Genomic DNA, 13,841 nt, shown 5'->3' on the forward strand with positions numbered 1-13,841 from the left:
ATTTAAAAAAAAAAAAAAAAAAAAATCAGTGACCAATATAGCCACCTTGCTTTACGATGACGCTCAAAAGCCTTCTATCTATAAATTCTGTCAGTTGCTTGATCTGTTTACGATCAACATTGCGTGCCGCAGCCACCACAGCCTCCCAGACACTGTTTGGAGAGGTGTAATGTTTTCCCTCCCTGTAGATCTCACATTTTATGAGGGACCACAGGTTCTCTATGGGGTTCAGATCAGGTGAACAAGGGGGCCAATTCATTATTTTTCCTTCTTTTAGACCTTAATGGCCAGCCACGTTGTGGAGTATTTGGATGCATGTGATGGAGCATTGTCCTGCATGAAAATCATGTTTTTCTTGAACGATACCGACTTCTTCCTGTACCACTGCTTGAAGAAGAAACTGGCAGTAGGTCTGGGAGTTGAGCTTCACTCCATCCTCAACCCGAAAAGGTCCCACAAGTTCATCTTTGATGATACCAGCCCATACCAGTACCCCACCTCCACCTTGCTGGCGTCTTAGTCGGAGCGGAGCTCTCTGCCCTTTACTGATCCAGCCTTGGGCCCATCCATCTGGCCACTCAAGAGTTACTCTCATTTTATCAGTCCATAAAAACTTAGAAAAATCAGTCTTAAGATATTTCTTGGCCCAGTCTTGATGTTTTATCTTATGTTTCTTGTTCAAAGGTGGCCATTTTTCAGCCTTCCTTACCTTGCCCATGTCCCTGAGTATGGCACACCTTGTGCTTTTTGATACTCCAGTAACGTTGCAGCTCTAAAATATGGCAAAACTGGTGGCAAATGGCATCTCGGCAGCTTGACGCTTGATTTTCCTCAATTCATGGGCAGTTATTTTGCGCCTTTTTTTTTTTTTTTTTTTTTATCAACACGCTTCTTGCGACCCTGTTGGCTATTTGCCATGAAACGCTTGATTGTTCGGTGATCACACTTCAAAAGTTTGGCAATTTCAAGACTGCTGCATCCCTCTGCAAGACATCTCACAATTTTTTACTTTTGAGAGTCCGTCAAATCTTTCTTCTGACCCATTTTGACAAAGGAAAGGAAGTTGACTAATAATTAAGCACACCTTATATAGGGTGTTGATGTCATTAGACCACACCCCTCATCATTACAGAGATGCAAATCACCTGATTTACATAATTGGCAGTTGGCTTTCAAGCCTATACAGCTTGGAGTAGGACAACATGTATAAAAAGGATGATGTGATCAAAATACTCATTTGCCTAATAATTCTGCACACAGTGTACATTCACAACCGTACTGAATCTCAAGCCAGACAAAATGATAAAATGATAAACTGACGTCTCGGGCTGTGCTATCTCGGGGGGAGTATAAATAAGATACATGTTCTTAGCCTATATTCACATGGTGCGTTTTTTCCAGCTTTTTTATGCAAATTAAAAGCGGCTTTTTACAGTACTAGCAAAAGCGATGACATTTCAGAAGTCTCATGCACACACTTATTTCTTGACAGAATTGGAAAACTGCTCAGTTTATTAAATCTGCAACGTCAATTCCTTTTTGCAAACCAATGTGTAAAAGTGATCAATGCCCCATCAATTCAACTTCCGTCTATTTTCACATTTGCAATTGTTGTTTTTTTACTAATGATTGGGTGGATCAAGGAAATGCTGTAGATATAGTATATCTTGACTTGAGCAAAGCATTTGACAAAGTATCTCATACAATCCTTATTGAAAAAATGACTAAGTATGGAATGGACAAGACAACTGTTAGGTGGATTCATAACTGGCTTAGTGATTGGACCCAAAGAGTGGTAGCAAATGGCTGCACATCCAGTTGGAAGAATGTCTCAAGTGGGGTACCACAGGGCTCTGTCCTGGGCCCTGTATTGTTCAACATCTTTGTCAACGATTTAGATGAAGGAATTGAGGGTAAGCTGATTAAATTTGCTGATGACACAAAGCTAGGAGGGATAGCTAATACTAGAGAAGAGAGAGAGAGGATTCAAAAAGATATAAATAAACTGGAGAAGTGAGCAGCAACTAACAGAATGGTTTTAACAGGGAAAAATGCAAAGTACTACATCTGGGCAATAAAAATGAAAAAAGCATATACAGAATGGGAGGAATAGGGCTAAGCAACAGCACATGTGAAAAAGACCTGGGTATACTAATAGATCACATACTGAATATGAGTCAACAGTGTGATGCAGCAGCAAAAAAGGCAAATGCAATTCTAGGATGTACTAACAGAAGCATACAGTCTAGATCACATGAAGTCATTATTTCCCTCTACTCCTCTTTGGTCAGACCTCATCTGGAATATTGTGTCCAGTTTTGGGCACCACATTTTAAAAAAGACCAACAAACTGGAGCAAGTTCAGAAAAGAGCGACCAGAATGGTGACTGGTCTGCAAACCCTGTCTTATGAGGAAAGGTTGCAGGATTTGGGAATGTTTAGTTTGCAAAAGAGAAGACTGAAAGGAGACTTAATAGCTGTCTACAAATATCTAAAGGGCTGTCACATTGTAGAAGGATCAACTTTATTCTCATTTGCACGAGGAAATACTAGAAGCAATGGGATGAAACTGAATGGGAGGAGACACAGATTAGATATTAGAAAAAACTTTTTGACAGTTAGAGTGATCAATGAGTGGAACAAGCTGCCACGAGAAGTGGAGAGTTCTCCTTCAATGGAAGTCTTCAAACAGAGGCTGGCCAGACATCTGTCTGGGATGATTTAGCGAATCCTGCTTTGAGCAGGGGGTTGGACCAGATGGCCCAGGAGGTCCCTTCCAACTCTACGATTCTATGATTCTATATCCATAGTTCCCAGCTACTCTTCTACCGCATCACCTGAAAGGTTTTTGAGCTCATAGATGTTTTCAATAGCAAAAGCAGATTAGAAATCTGCTCTATCCATATCTTATCTGTACCAAAAAGAATGAAAGCCGGGTAGCACACAGACTAAAGGGCCTTTTACACAGCGATATCGCTAAAGCGTCACCGATTTTGTGACGCAGCAGCGATATCGTTACATGTGACACTCGCCTCGGACCGGCAACATGTCAATTCTTTCAGCATTTTTCACCTACAGAAAATAAGTGCAAAAACGCTGCAAAGAACGTATACAGCATAACATTTGCGCTGCATTATTGGTGAATAAAACTAACTTTATCAACCTGTACTGTACACAAATCACACATGTAATCCGTCTGAGACAGCAATTTGTTGCATTTTTACTGCCAGGAGTGAAGGATTTAGTTGCAAAAACGTGGAACATACCTTTACAAAGATTAACCCTATCACGACATGCACTGTGAGAGGTGCGTTACCGCAAACCGCTGTGTGTATGTATATCAAGTGCGGGAGTCTGCTGTATACGAGAGCGGACACCCTAAAGTATTGCCCACAACTGGCGCTAGCACTTAACCCCTCTTAACTATAGTGACAGCGATATCGAGGGGCATCGCAGAACGAGGGAGCTCCCTCTGTGCTCCCATCGGCACAACGGGATCATGTTGTGCCAATGGTCTCCATGGAGTCCCCTGGCGGCTGTGGGGGGGGGGGGGGGGGGCGAGGGGTCACCCAGGAATGGTGAACTGTAAGCTCCTGCTCAGAACAATGCATTGTTCTAATGTCCTGCAATGCAGAAGCACTGCAGTGTGCAAGATCAGCGATCAGTCACTGGAAAGTTGATGTCCCATCCTGGGACAAAGTAAAAATAAAAGTTATAGAAAAAAAAAAAAAAAAGCACAAAAAATAATCCAGTAAATACATTTATACACAGGGTGGTCTAAAAGTAGGTAGACAGTATGTGTAACAGGGTTATGGAGAGGGAGATTTATCAAACATGGTGTAAAGTGAAACTGACTCAGTTGCCCTTAACAACCAATCAGATTCCACTTTTCATTCTTCACACTCTTTGGGAAATGAAAGGTGGAATCTGATTGGTTGTTAAGGGCAACTGAGTCAGTTTCCACAGATAAATCTCCCCCAAATCTGTTTTCTTTTCAGATAATTCAGATAACCCATAATGGCAAATAATTTAAATACAGATCAAAGTAAATGGATTTTAAAAAGAGTATTGGAAATCTCAAATGCTGATACAGTTAGAGCAAATTGGGTTGAAACATTTGGTACTCAGGCCCCAAAGAGACAAACCATTTACCGCATTTGTGACAAATTTGATGCCACTGGCTCAATCCTTAATGCTCCAAACACTGGTCGACCCAAAACAGCCTGTACAGAAAATAATAAACAATTTCTTGCTGAAACATTTGTTCAGAGTCCAAAAAAGTCCACCAGAAGAGTCTCTTTAGAATTGGGAATTTCACGAGCTTCCATCATGTGAATCCTGAAATCTATTGGGTGGAAAGCTTATCGTCCACGGAGGTCCGCTGCCTCGGAGGAACCCTTGACTCTGCCCTGTCCTTTAAACAGCACATCCAAGCTCTCTCCACCTCCTGTCGCCACCAGCTCAAAAATATTCCCAGAATCCGTCCCTTCCTCAACCCTCAATATACTAAAATGCTTGTGCATGCCCACATCATCTCCCGCCTCGACTATTGCAACATCCTTTTCTGTGGCCTCCCTGCTAACACCTTTGCACCTCTCCAGTCCATCCTCAACTCTGCCACCCGACTAATTCATCTCTCTCCTCGCTACTCCTCCACTTCTCCCCTATGCAAATCTCTTCACTGGCTCCCATTCCCTCAGCGTATCCTGTTCAAATTACTAATACTGACCTGCAAGGCCATCTACAACCTGTCTCCCCCATATGTCTCTGAACTAATCTACCGATACCTTCCCTCACGTTATCTCTGGTCCTCCCAAGACCTCCTTCTCTCCTCCACACTTGTTCGCTCCTCACCCAACCGCCTCAAAGACTTCTCATGAATAGCCCCCATCCTCTGGAATTCCCTGCCCCAACACGTCCGGCTATCAAAAACATTTGGATCCTTCAGACGGAACCTGAAACCCCACCTCTTCAAGAAAGCCTACAGCCTGCAATGATCCCCGCTGCCTCACCACAACTGGAGCTACTGCCTCACCATCACTGGAGCTGCTGCAACCCCCCAACCTACTGTCTCCTTCCCGACCATCCTGTAGCATGTAAGCCCGAAAGGGCAGGGTCCTCTCTCCCCTCTATATCAGTCTGTGATTGTTAGTTTGTTTGCTGTAAGTGATATCTGTAATTTGTATGTAACCCATTCTCATGTACAGCACCATGGAACCAATGGTGCTTTATAAATAAATAATAATTCATGGTTTATTGGAGGATGATCCCGACAGGCAACTGCAATTTAGTGAGATTACGCTTAACGAAATTGAAGAACATCCAGTAATTTTAGATATCATGTGGAGTGATGAAGCTTCTTTCAAATTATCTGGCCATATTAATAGACATAATTGTATTTACTGGTATAATGAGAACATGCATTTAACATTAGAGCAACAACTAAATGAGTTTGGTGTCAATGGGGTGGGATTTCAAATTTTGGTGTTTTTGGACCATTTTTTTTTTTTTGGATGAAGCAGTCACAGGAAATAAGTATCTCAAAATTCTAATAAATCAAGTTTTTCCCCAGTTACAGCAACAGCCTACCGTATATACTCGAGTATAAGCCGACCCGAGTATAAGCCGACCCCCCTAATTTTGCCACAAAAAACTGTGAGAACTTATTGACTCGAGTATAAGCCTAGGGTGGGAAATGCTCCATAGATTATTCCCCCATATGGTGTCCCCATAAGAAGCTCCATAGATTGTTCCCCCATATGCTGCCCCCCATAAGAAGCTCAATAGATTGTTCCCCCATATGCTGCCCCCATGCCGCTGCATGTAAAAATAAAAAAAAAAAAAGACATACTCACCTCTCTGTCGCTGGGTGTCAGGTGCCGGTGTCACTGCTGGCACCTGAGATACGTGTCCTGCGTCCATGGCTGCTCACCGCTATCTGCCACGTCATCAGTCAGTGACGTTCAGACTGCAGGGGGCGCGGCGCGCACTAACCACGTCACCGCGCCCTCTGCTGTCTGAAGTCACTGACCGATGATAGACAGCAGCAAGCAGCCATGGACGCAGGACAGGTGAATATCGCTATACTTACCCGTCCTGACGCTGTGTCTTGAGCCACCAGCTTCTCCGCGCTCTCTCTTCCTGCCTTCAGCGGTCACGTGGTGCCGCTCATTAAAACTCATGAATATGCGCCTATTCATGAGTTTTAATGAGCGGCACCACGTGACCGCTGAAGGCAGGAAGAGAGAGCACGGGGAGAAGCTGGGGGCTCAAGACACAGCGTCAGGACGGGTAAGTATGACCTGACACCCCTGCCCCCCCTCCCCCTCTGACCCCCTTTGTATATGACTCGAATATAAGACGAGAGGGGGCCTTTCAGCCCAATTTTTTGGGCTGAAAATCTCGGCTTATATTCGAGTATATACGGTAATTCAAATGACCTTTATTTCCAACAAGATGGGGCCCCCCCACATTATTCAAGAGCAGTCCGCGAGTATCTTGATGAAACAGAGGCCCACTTGACTGTCCGGCACGTTCACCAGACTTGACACCAATGGACTTTTTCTTTTGGGGAGTACTCAAGGACAAAGTTTATAGTCGAAAACCAAAAAGTGTCAGTGATTTGAAAAATTACATAAGAGATGCATTTCAAGAAATTAATACCCAAAGAGACTTGTGCAGAAATGTTTGTCGAAGCGTAAGAGGCAGACTTCAAAGCTGTGCAAATTGTGATGGAAAACCGTTTAAGCACCTGTGTTGATAAAATTTAAGGGCTTTTGTATTATTGTTCAGAATAAAATTTAATTGTCAATGTTATGCTTGTGCTAGTAAAATATAAGTTTATATATAAATCAAAATAAATATTATTTACTGTCCACCTACTTTAGGACCACCCTGTATATAAAAAAAAAAAAAAAAATACACATTTGGTATTGCTGTGTCCAGGAAAGACCCGACCTATAAAAACACTGTCCCATTAGTTAACCCCTTAACTGAACACAGCTAAAAATAAAAAAGTCAAAAAGCTATGCTTTATCATCATATCGACAGACAAAAAGTGGAATAAAAACACAATCAAAGACAAATGTAAATAAAAATACAGACGAAAACGTCATCTTGTCCTGCAAAAAACAAGTCACCATAAAGCTCCGTCTGCAGAAAAATAAAAGTTATAGCTCTCAGAATAAAGCGATGCAAAAATAATTATTTTTTCCATAAAATAGTTTGTGTGAGCGGCAAAACACAAAAGAGATATAAATGGGTTTTCGCTTTAATCGTACTGACCCGAAACAATAAGGTTATGTGGACACGTTGCGGATTCTGCTGCGGATCCGCAGCAGTTTTGGCCCTGCGGATCCGCAGCAGATTTTGCTGCGTTGTACAGTACCTTTATATTCAATGGAAATTAAAAAACGCAGTGCACATGCTGAGGATTTTTCCGCGCGGATTTGCTGAGGTTTTAAATCCGCAGCATGTCAATTCTTTGTGCGGAATCCGCAGCGGTTTTACACCCGCTCCATTGTACAGGTGTCAAACCGCAGGCTAAAACGCAGGTCTTTTGACGTGCGGATTTAGGCAAATCCGCGCAGAAAAATCTGCAGCACAATCCGCAACGTGTGCACTCACCCTAAAGCTGCCTCAATTTTACACATGCAAAATGCCAAAAAAAATAAAAATATTCCTAAATTGCTAATTTTTTTTTCCTTCTGCCTCCCAAAAATCGGGACTAGAAAGTGATGAAAAAAAAATGTCATGTGACCGAAAAGTGTACCAATAAAAACGTCAACTAGTCCCACAAAAAAAAAAAAAAAAACAAGTCGTCACATGACTCTGTAGGCTGAAATATGAAGATAGTATAGCTCTCAAAATATGGAGATTCAAAAGCTAGCCTTGGCAATAAAAAGTGTCTTTAAAGGCCCTTTTACATTTAGGGATGCACCAGCGATCCGACCAGCGATCCGACCCGGTCAGGATCGCTGGTGCATCGCTAAATGATCGCTAGTGAGCTTTCACACGGAAAGATCTCACAGCGATGCAGCAGCGACGCAGCGCACGATACTTACCATTCACACACAGCGATCCTGCGTCCTCCCGCCCGCCTCCATGCGTCGCTCGTCATCACAGCAGGAAGTCTCAGCAGGAAGCTGACGACGAGAAATGGAGCCGGACATTCTCGCGCGATCAGCGATGGACAGCGGGGGAGCCGGTCGCTGGTAAGTATCACACATAGCGATATCGCTAGCAATATCGCTATAACGTCACAAAACCAGTGACGTTTTAGCGATATTGCTAGCGATATCGCTTAGTGTAAAACCCCCTTTAGTGTGTTACAGCAGCCAAACATAAAAACCAGATAAAAATCTGGTATCAATATAATCGCACCGACCTGAAGAACAAAGTCACCTAATCACTTATACCGCACGAGGAATGGCGTAAAAAATAAAAACAAATAAATCCAAGATCGCAGTAAGGCTTGACGCACATTTATCTTGCGCTCTGCGCTTGCATCAGGGTTTCTGTGTAAATCTGTGAAATACGTAATTCAGACGGAACCATCGGCAGAAGACAATGAGGAAGATTGAGGCACTGTGGACACCGTCTGGCCTGTGATTCGGCAGTGTCTTTTTAGGCGTGCATAAAAGCATGGTCTGCCACAGTTTCCTGCACCTCTGCAAAGAAGGAAACCGCTGAACAGAGGCCAGACGGAGTCCAGAGTAACTCTGCTGCCTCATTATAGATTTAGAAGAAAACCCCAATGTCAGTGCTCAGTGTAGAGCACAGGATAAATGTGATCCCAAATGTTATGTAAAATGTTACCAACAAAAGCTTCAACTCAATTCACAAAAAAAGCAAGTCCCCATTCAGCTCCATCATCTATTAATGGAAATAAAGGTGGCCTCCACGTTACTGGTAGCACAAAGGCTCTGGAAAACGCTATAGCTTCTCACCCCTCAAAAGAAATTCAGCAACTTCTGAGCTCTGAATTGCAAATGCCCTCCCTCGCTTCTGAACCCCAAAGTGTGCCTACATCACATTTAGTGTCCAAGTTTGGCATTTCTGAAGTGATGACAGTAAGCCTAATTTACAGGTGCGAGTCTAGAGAAACATGGAGTTGGGCACGGCAACGTAGTGGGCACTGCAACCAGGGCTGAGAAGCCTTTTAAACAAAACCAACAACAGACTCCTCAATATCCCTGCCTCCCGACTCCACAGCACTGGTCACTACAGAGCACGTACATAAAATGCAGCATAGATTCAATTCAACTAAAAGCAGAGATCCTTAGATCAGGACATTTATAGGACATTTCATAACTTTCCCAAATTCTTACGAAAACATTTACAACACATACTGCATTGAACTACTGCACCAATTTATTACATACTAGCTGAAGAGCCCAGCGTTGCCTGGGCATAGTAACCAACTGTGGTTAGTTATAACAAATAATGATTATATTGCACATAAAAACCGTGCATCTAATCCTATGTGTTACTGACTGCTGAGACATGTATCTAATCCTATCCTGTGTGATACTGTCCTGCTGAGCCGTGTATCTATTCCTATCCGGTGTGATACTGTGTGCTGAGCCGTGTATCTAATACTATCCTGTGTGATACTGTCTGCTGAGCCGTGTATCTATTCCTATCCTGTGTGATACTGTGTGCTGAGCGCTGTATCTAATACTATCCTGTGTGATACTGTGTGCTGAGCTGCGTATCTAATCCTATCCTGTGTGATACTGACTGCTGAGCCGTGTATCTAATCCTATCCTGTGTGATACTGACTGCTGAGCCGTGTATCTAATCCTATCCTGTGTGATACTGGGCTGGATACTTCCTGGATATCGGTCAGACGCCTCTCTCACAGCCAAACCAGATCTTCTCCCACTTTGCACTGATGAGGGGCAGTACCCCGAAACACAGTGTCTGCAAATGGAGATTCTGGCTTGGCTTTTATCCTAAGTCATGTAACTAGGCTCGTTAAAGGGTCAACATTGACTTTTAGGATTGCTACCTCCAATAGGTGGCACTAGAGTTCTAGTCCTCTTCCTCTCTGAAGAGACAATTTGCATAATTAGCATATTTCCCAGAGGAGCATTGCGGCTTTAAGTCTCCTCACCTCGACATGCTTAGCATGTTATTCTCCGCAAGGAGAAATGATACTTACTATTTAATATCAATTACATATGTGTATATGTATATGTGTGTGTATGTATATATCACATTGTAAGAAACTATGTAAGTGGCAAAAAACCGTTTTCAACAAAAACATACTAAATAACATTTATGCAGTCTATGAATTTGTTCTGAGAAATAGAATTGCCTCCATCAGATCCTCCTTCATAGATGACCTCACATCTGACCTAATAATGTTAAGGCTAGAGAACAACCTCTCTACAGTAACTTGGGTTGGAGGGAAAGCTGTAACCACATGGGCAACATCTCTAACAATTTCCGGGTATAAAGGAATTGCCTCATGCACAGGCAGTTTTGATGAACGGTTGAATTTTTTTTTTCTTTGAGCGCAAGTGAAACATTTTGCTGAAATATGGTCAATCTGCTTGCTATAGGAGTCGGAGTGAAATCTTTTTCCTTGCAGTAATGCTTTGCCTGCTCCATGTCATCCAATACTTGTCAAACTCCTCATCTGATGAGGATGAAAATATGGCAGCAGTAGCACTGTCAGGACCAGAGTCCTCTTGTGCCTGGCAGTCCTGTAGGCCACTCATCCTAACTGCTACCTCAGTCAGAGCTTCTTTTCCTTTAGTAAGCTGTTGATCATCAAGCAGTAAACAATGACTTGGGTCCACAAACAGCTGCCAGAAAATTTTTATTTTCCAATAGCTGTGTCTCTCTCCGTTTCATTGAAGCAGATATGCCATCTGCGATTAAACCTCCTTTTTGGGACAGGCAAAATAGCAAGTTCTTCCACTCCCTTATGAAAATGCCAGGAGTTAAATCCTCAGCTTGTAATTTTTTAGTCACGGTACATAGGTGATTAAGCAATTCCTTCAATTCAGCCACCTGTGTCCATTGACCTTCATTTAGGGTTACCTGAGGGTTCGCCATATCTAGAAGAAACGGTTTTAGCCAGGATCAAAACTAGGGGGGAGGGGGCAGAATCTCATACTGCACACCTCAGCTGCTGCAGAACCTCATACTGCACACCCCTACACTTGAAAATAAAGCCTGCACCTTAAGATGTGGTGATGAATGCAGTCTATTTATTCCAACTATCAATTGATGTTGATGTGTTAATGAAGACGAGCAATGCCTGTCCTGGGCATCCTTTTGGGCAGCTATGAGGTGTACCTGACTGGTGCTAAAAAAAAAAGTGTTAGTCTGTGTGCTATCCGGCTTTCATTCTTTTTGGTACAGATAAGATATGGATAGACAGATATTGATAAATGGATATATAGATAGAGCAGATTTCTAATCTGCTTTTGCTATTGAAAACATTAGCTATGAGCTCAAAAACCTTTCAGGTGATGCGGTTTTTTAAAAAGCTGATCTGCTTTTGCAGCTGAAAAACGTATCCTCAAAACGCAGGAAAAACGCTGTGTGTGAATGTAGCCTTAGATCAGAAATAGAACAGTCATTTATAGGACACTTCATAACTTTCCCAAATTACTATGAAAAAATATTCAGCACATTCTACATTGAATTACTGTACCCAATTTATTATATATTTTAGGAGTCTGTCCATTTTATACAGACTCCATGACTCAGACTCCACATTCCTGCTTGGTATACTTGGAGATGTCACCACATTACAGGAGTGCGTCAAGATTTTAGGCAAGTGAGGAAAAAATGCTGCAATGCAAGAATGCTTTCAAAAATAGAAATGTTAGATTATTTTTATCAAGTAACAAAATGCAAAGTGAGTGAACAAAAGAAATCAAAACCAAATCACTATTTGTTCACATACATACATGTACGGTTTCCTATACAAGAAAACGTATACCAATCGCTCCTATAGCAGACGGCGCCTTAGTAGTCGCCATCCTGGCTGTACACCCTGACGGGCGCCTTAGTAGTCGCCATCCTGGCTGTACACCCTGACGGGCGCCTTAGTAGTCGCCATCCTGGCTGTACACCCTGACGGGCGCCTTAGTAGTCGCCATCCTGGCTGTACACCCTGACGGGCGCCTTAGTAGTCGCCATCCTGGCTGTACACCCTGACGGGCGCCTTAGTAGTCGCCATCCTGGCTGTACACCCTGACGGGCGCCTTAGTAGTCGCCATCCTGGCTGTACACCCTGACGGGCGCCTTAGTAGTCGCCATCCTGGCTGTACACACTGACGGGCGCCTTAGTAGTCGCCATCCTGGCTGTACACACTGACGGGCGCCTTAGTAGTCGCCATCCTGGCTGTACACACTGACGGGCGCCTTAGTAGTCGCCATCCTGGCTGTACACACTGACGGGCGCCTTAGTAGTCGCCATCCTGGCTGTACACACTGACGGGCGCCTTAGTAGTCGCCATCCTGGCTGTACACACTGACGGGCGCCTTAGTAGTCGCCATCCTGGCTGTACACACTGACGGGGGCCTTAGTAGTCGCCATCCTGGCTGTACACCCTGACGGGCGCCTTAGTAGTCGCCATCCTGGCTGTACACCCTGACGGGCGCCTTAGTAGTCGCCATCCTGGCTGTACACACCGTCTGTGCATACTTGGAGTGTAGAGCGAACATAATATGGACCAAGCCAGTATAATAAAGAACAAGGAGTCCTGGGAGCGATGAATACGGTCCCACAGCCCTGACCTCAGCATTATAGTGTCTTACGTGAAGACAAAGTAGGATTTGCACAGGCGACATCCATGAAAGATCTGTGGTTACTTGTCCAAGATGTTTGGAACAACCTCCCTGCCGAGTGCTTTCAAAAACTGTGCACAGGGGAATCTAAAGGAACTGATGCGGAGATGATATCCAAATGGGGTCACATCAGAGTATCAGCAGGTTTCTCTCATTCACTTTGCATTCTGGCAATTGCTACACATCAGCCATTAACCCTTGTGTGTCTGGCAGAATCCTGTGCACCTCCTGGAGCCTGCAGACCTGGGTGGGCAGCACGCAGACCACCCCACCACACATACGGTAAGCAGGGCTTCCCGATGCCCCCCAGCTGTCACCCTCCGGGCACAAAGCCATGCAGCACCGCCCCCTCCCCCAGACTTGTTGCCACCAGGCCCAGTCCCCACCACTTAGCTGCTAGCACTTACATGGGCTCTAGTAACTTGGCCAGCCACGTCTTGAAGGCCTCCACATTCTCTATGAGCATGTCGGCGGCTGAGGCAGGGCTGGGGGTGTGGGGGCCCACTAGCGTGCAAGCAGCGCGAGCCCAGCGCTCATCCTCGTCTCCCGCCGGAATCTGCCTGGTCTCCCGCACACGTCCCAGACAAGCTTCCTGCCCGTTAGCCAATCTCCGCACTGACCGCACGCCAATTACCGGCTCAACTCCCGTCCCAAGCACGGCACAACTTAGGCAGGCATTAGGGCCTACGATGGGACCGGAAGACGGACAGCTCCAAACAGCCAATCACAATACTGGATGTGACGTAACAGGCCAATGGGTTCTGGCGGGGCGGGATTACACGCGCTCAGTCATTAATGGGCGGGGCCACGGCAGAAAGGGTTGTAATACCGCATGGTGCCTGAGTGCAGCCAGCACGCGAGCGGCGGCCGGTCCTCTCACCGCTGTGGTAGTGATGGTGCCCCGGAGCTGCCGTTGTGTGGCGACTGGAGAGAAGCTTCCAATACTCTGCCGCCATACTGACCCTTGGCCATTGGAGCACACGTACCTGGGGCAACGATGGGGAGCTACCCAATGCTTTAGGCTAGGT

The 13,841-nt window shown here is 44.6% G+C and overlaps 1 protein-coding gene across 1 annotated transcript in view; it reads right to left on the reverse strand.

Moving 5' to 3' along the window:
- RBM27 (RNA binding motif protein 27) overlaps positions 1–13,557 on the reverse strand; it is a 104,992-nt gene extending 91,435 nt beyond the window's left edge. The window contains exon 1 of the mRNA XM_073575260.1: positions 13,221–13,557. Within this exon, the coding sequence (XP_073431361.1) occupies positions 13,221–13,279 (59 nt within the window). The 5' untranslated portion in view covers positions 13,280–13,557. The remainder of the gene's footprint in view (positions 1–13,220) is intronic.
- Between the last annotated feature and the right edge of the window lie 284 nt (positions 13,558–13,841).

The sequence above is a fragment of the Dendrobates tinctorius genome, unplaced genomic scaffold, assembly GCF_039654945.1.
Source record: "Dendrobates tinctorius isolate UK_male_01 unplaced genomic scaffold, ASM3965494v1 ptg000043l, whole genome shotgun sequence".
Taxonomy (NCBI): domain Eukaryota; kingdom Metazoa; phylum Chordata; class Amphibia; order Anura; family Dendrobatidae; genus Dendrobates; species Dendrobates tinctorius.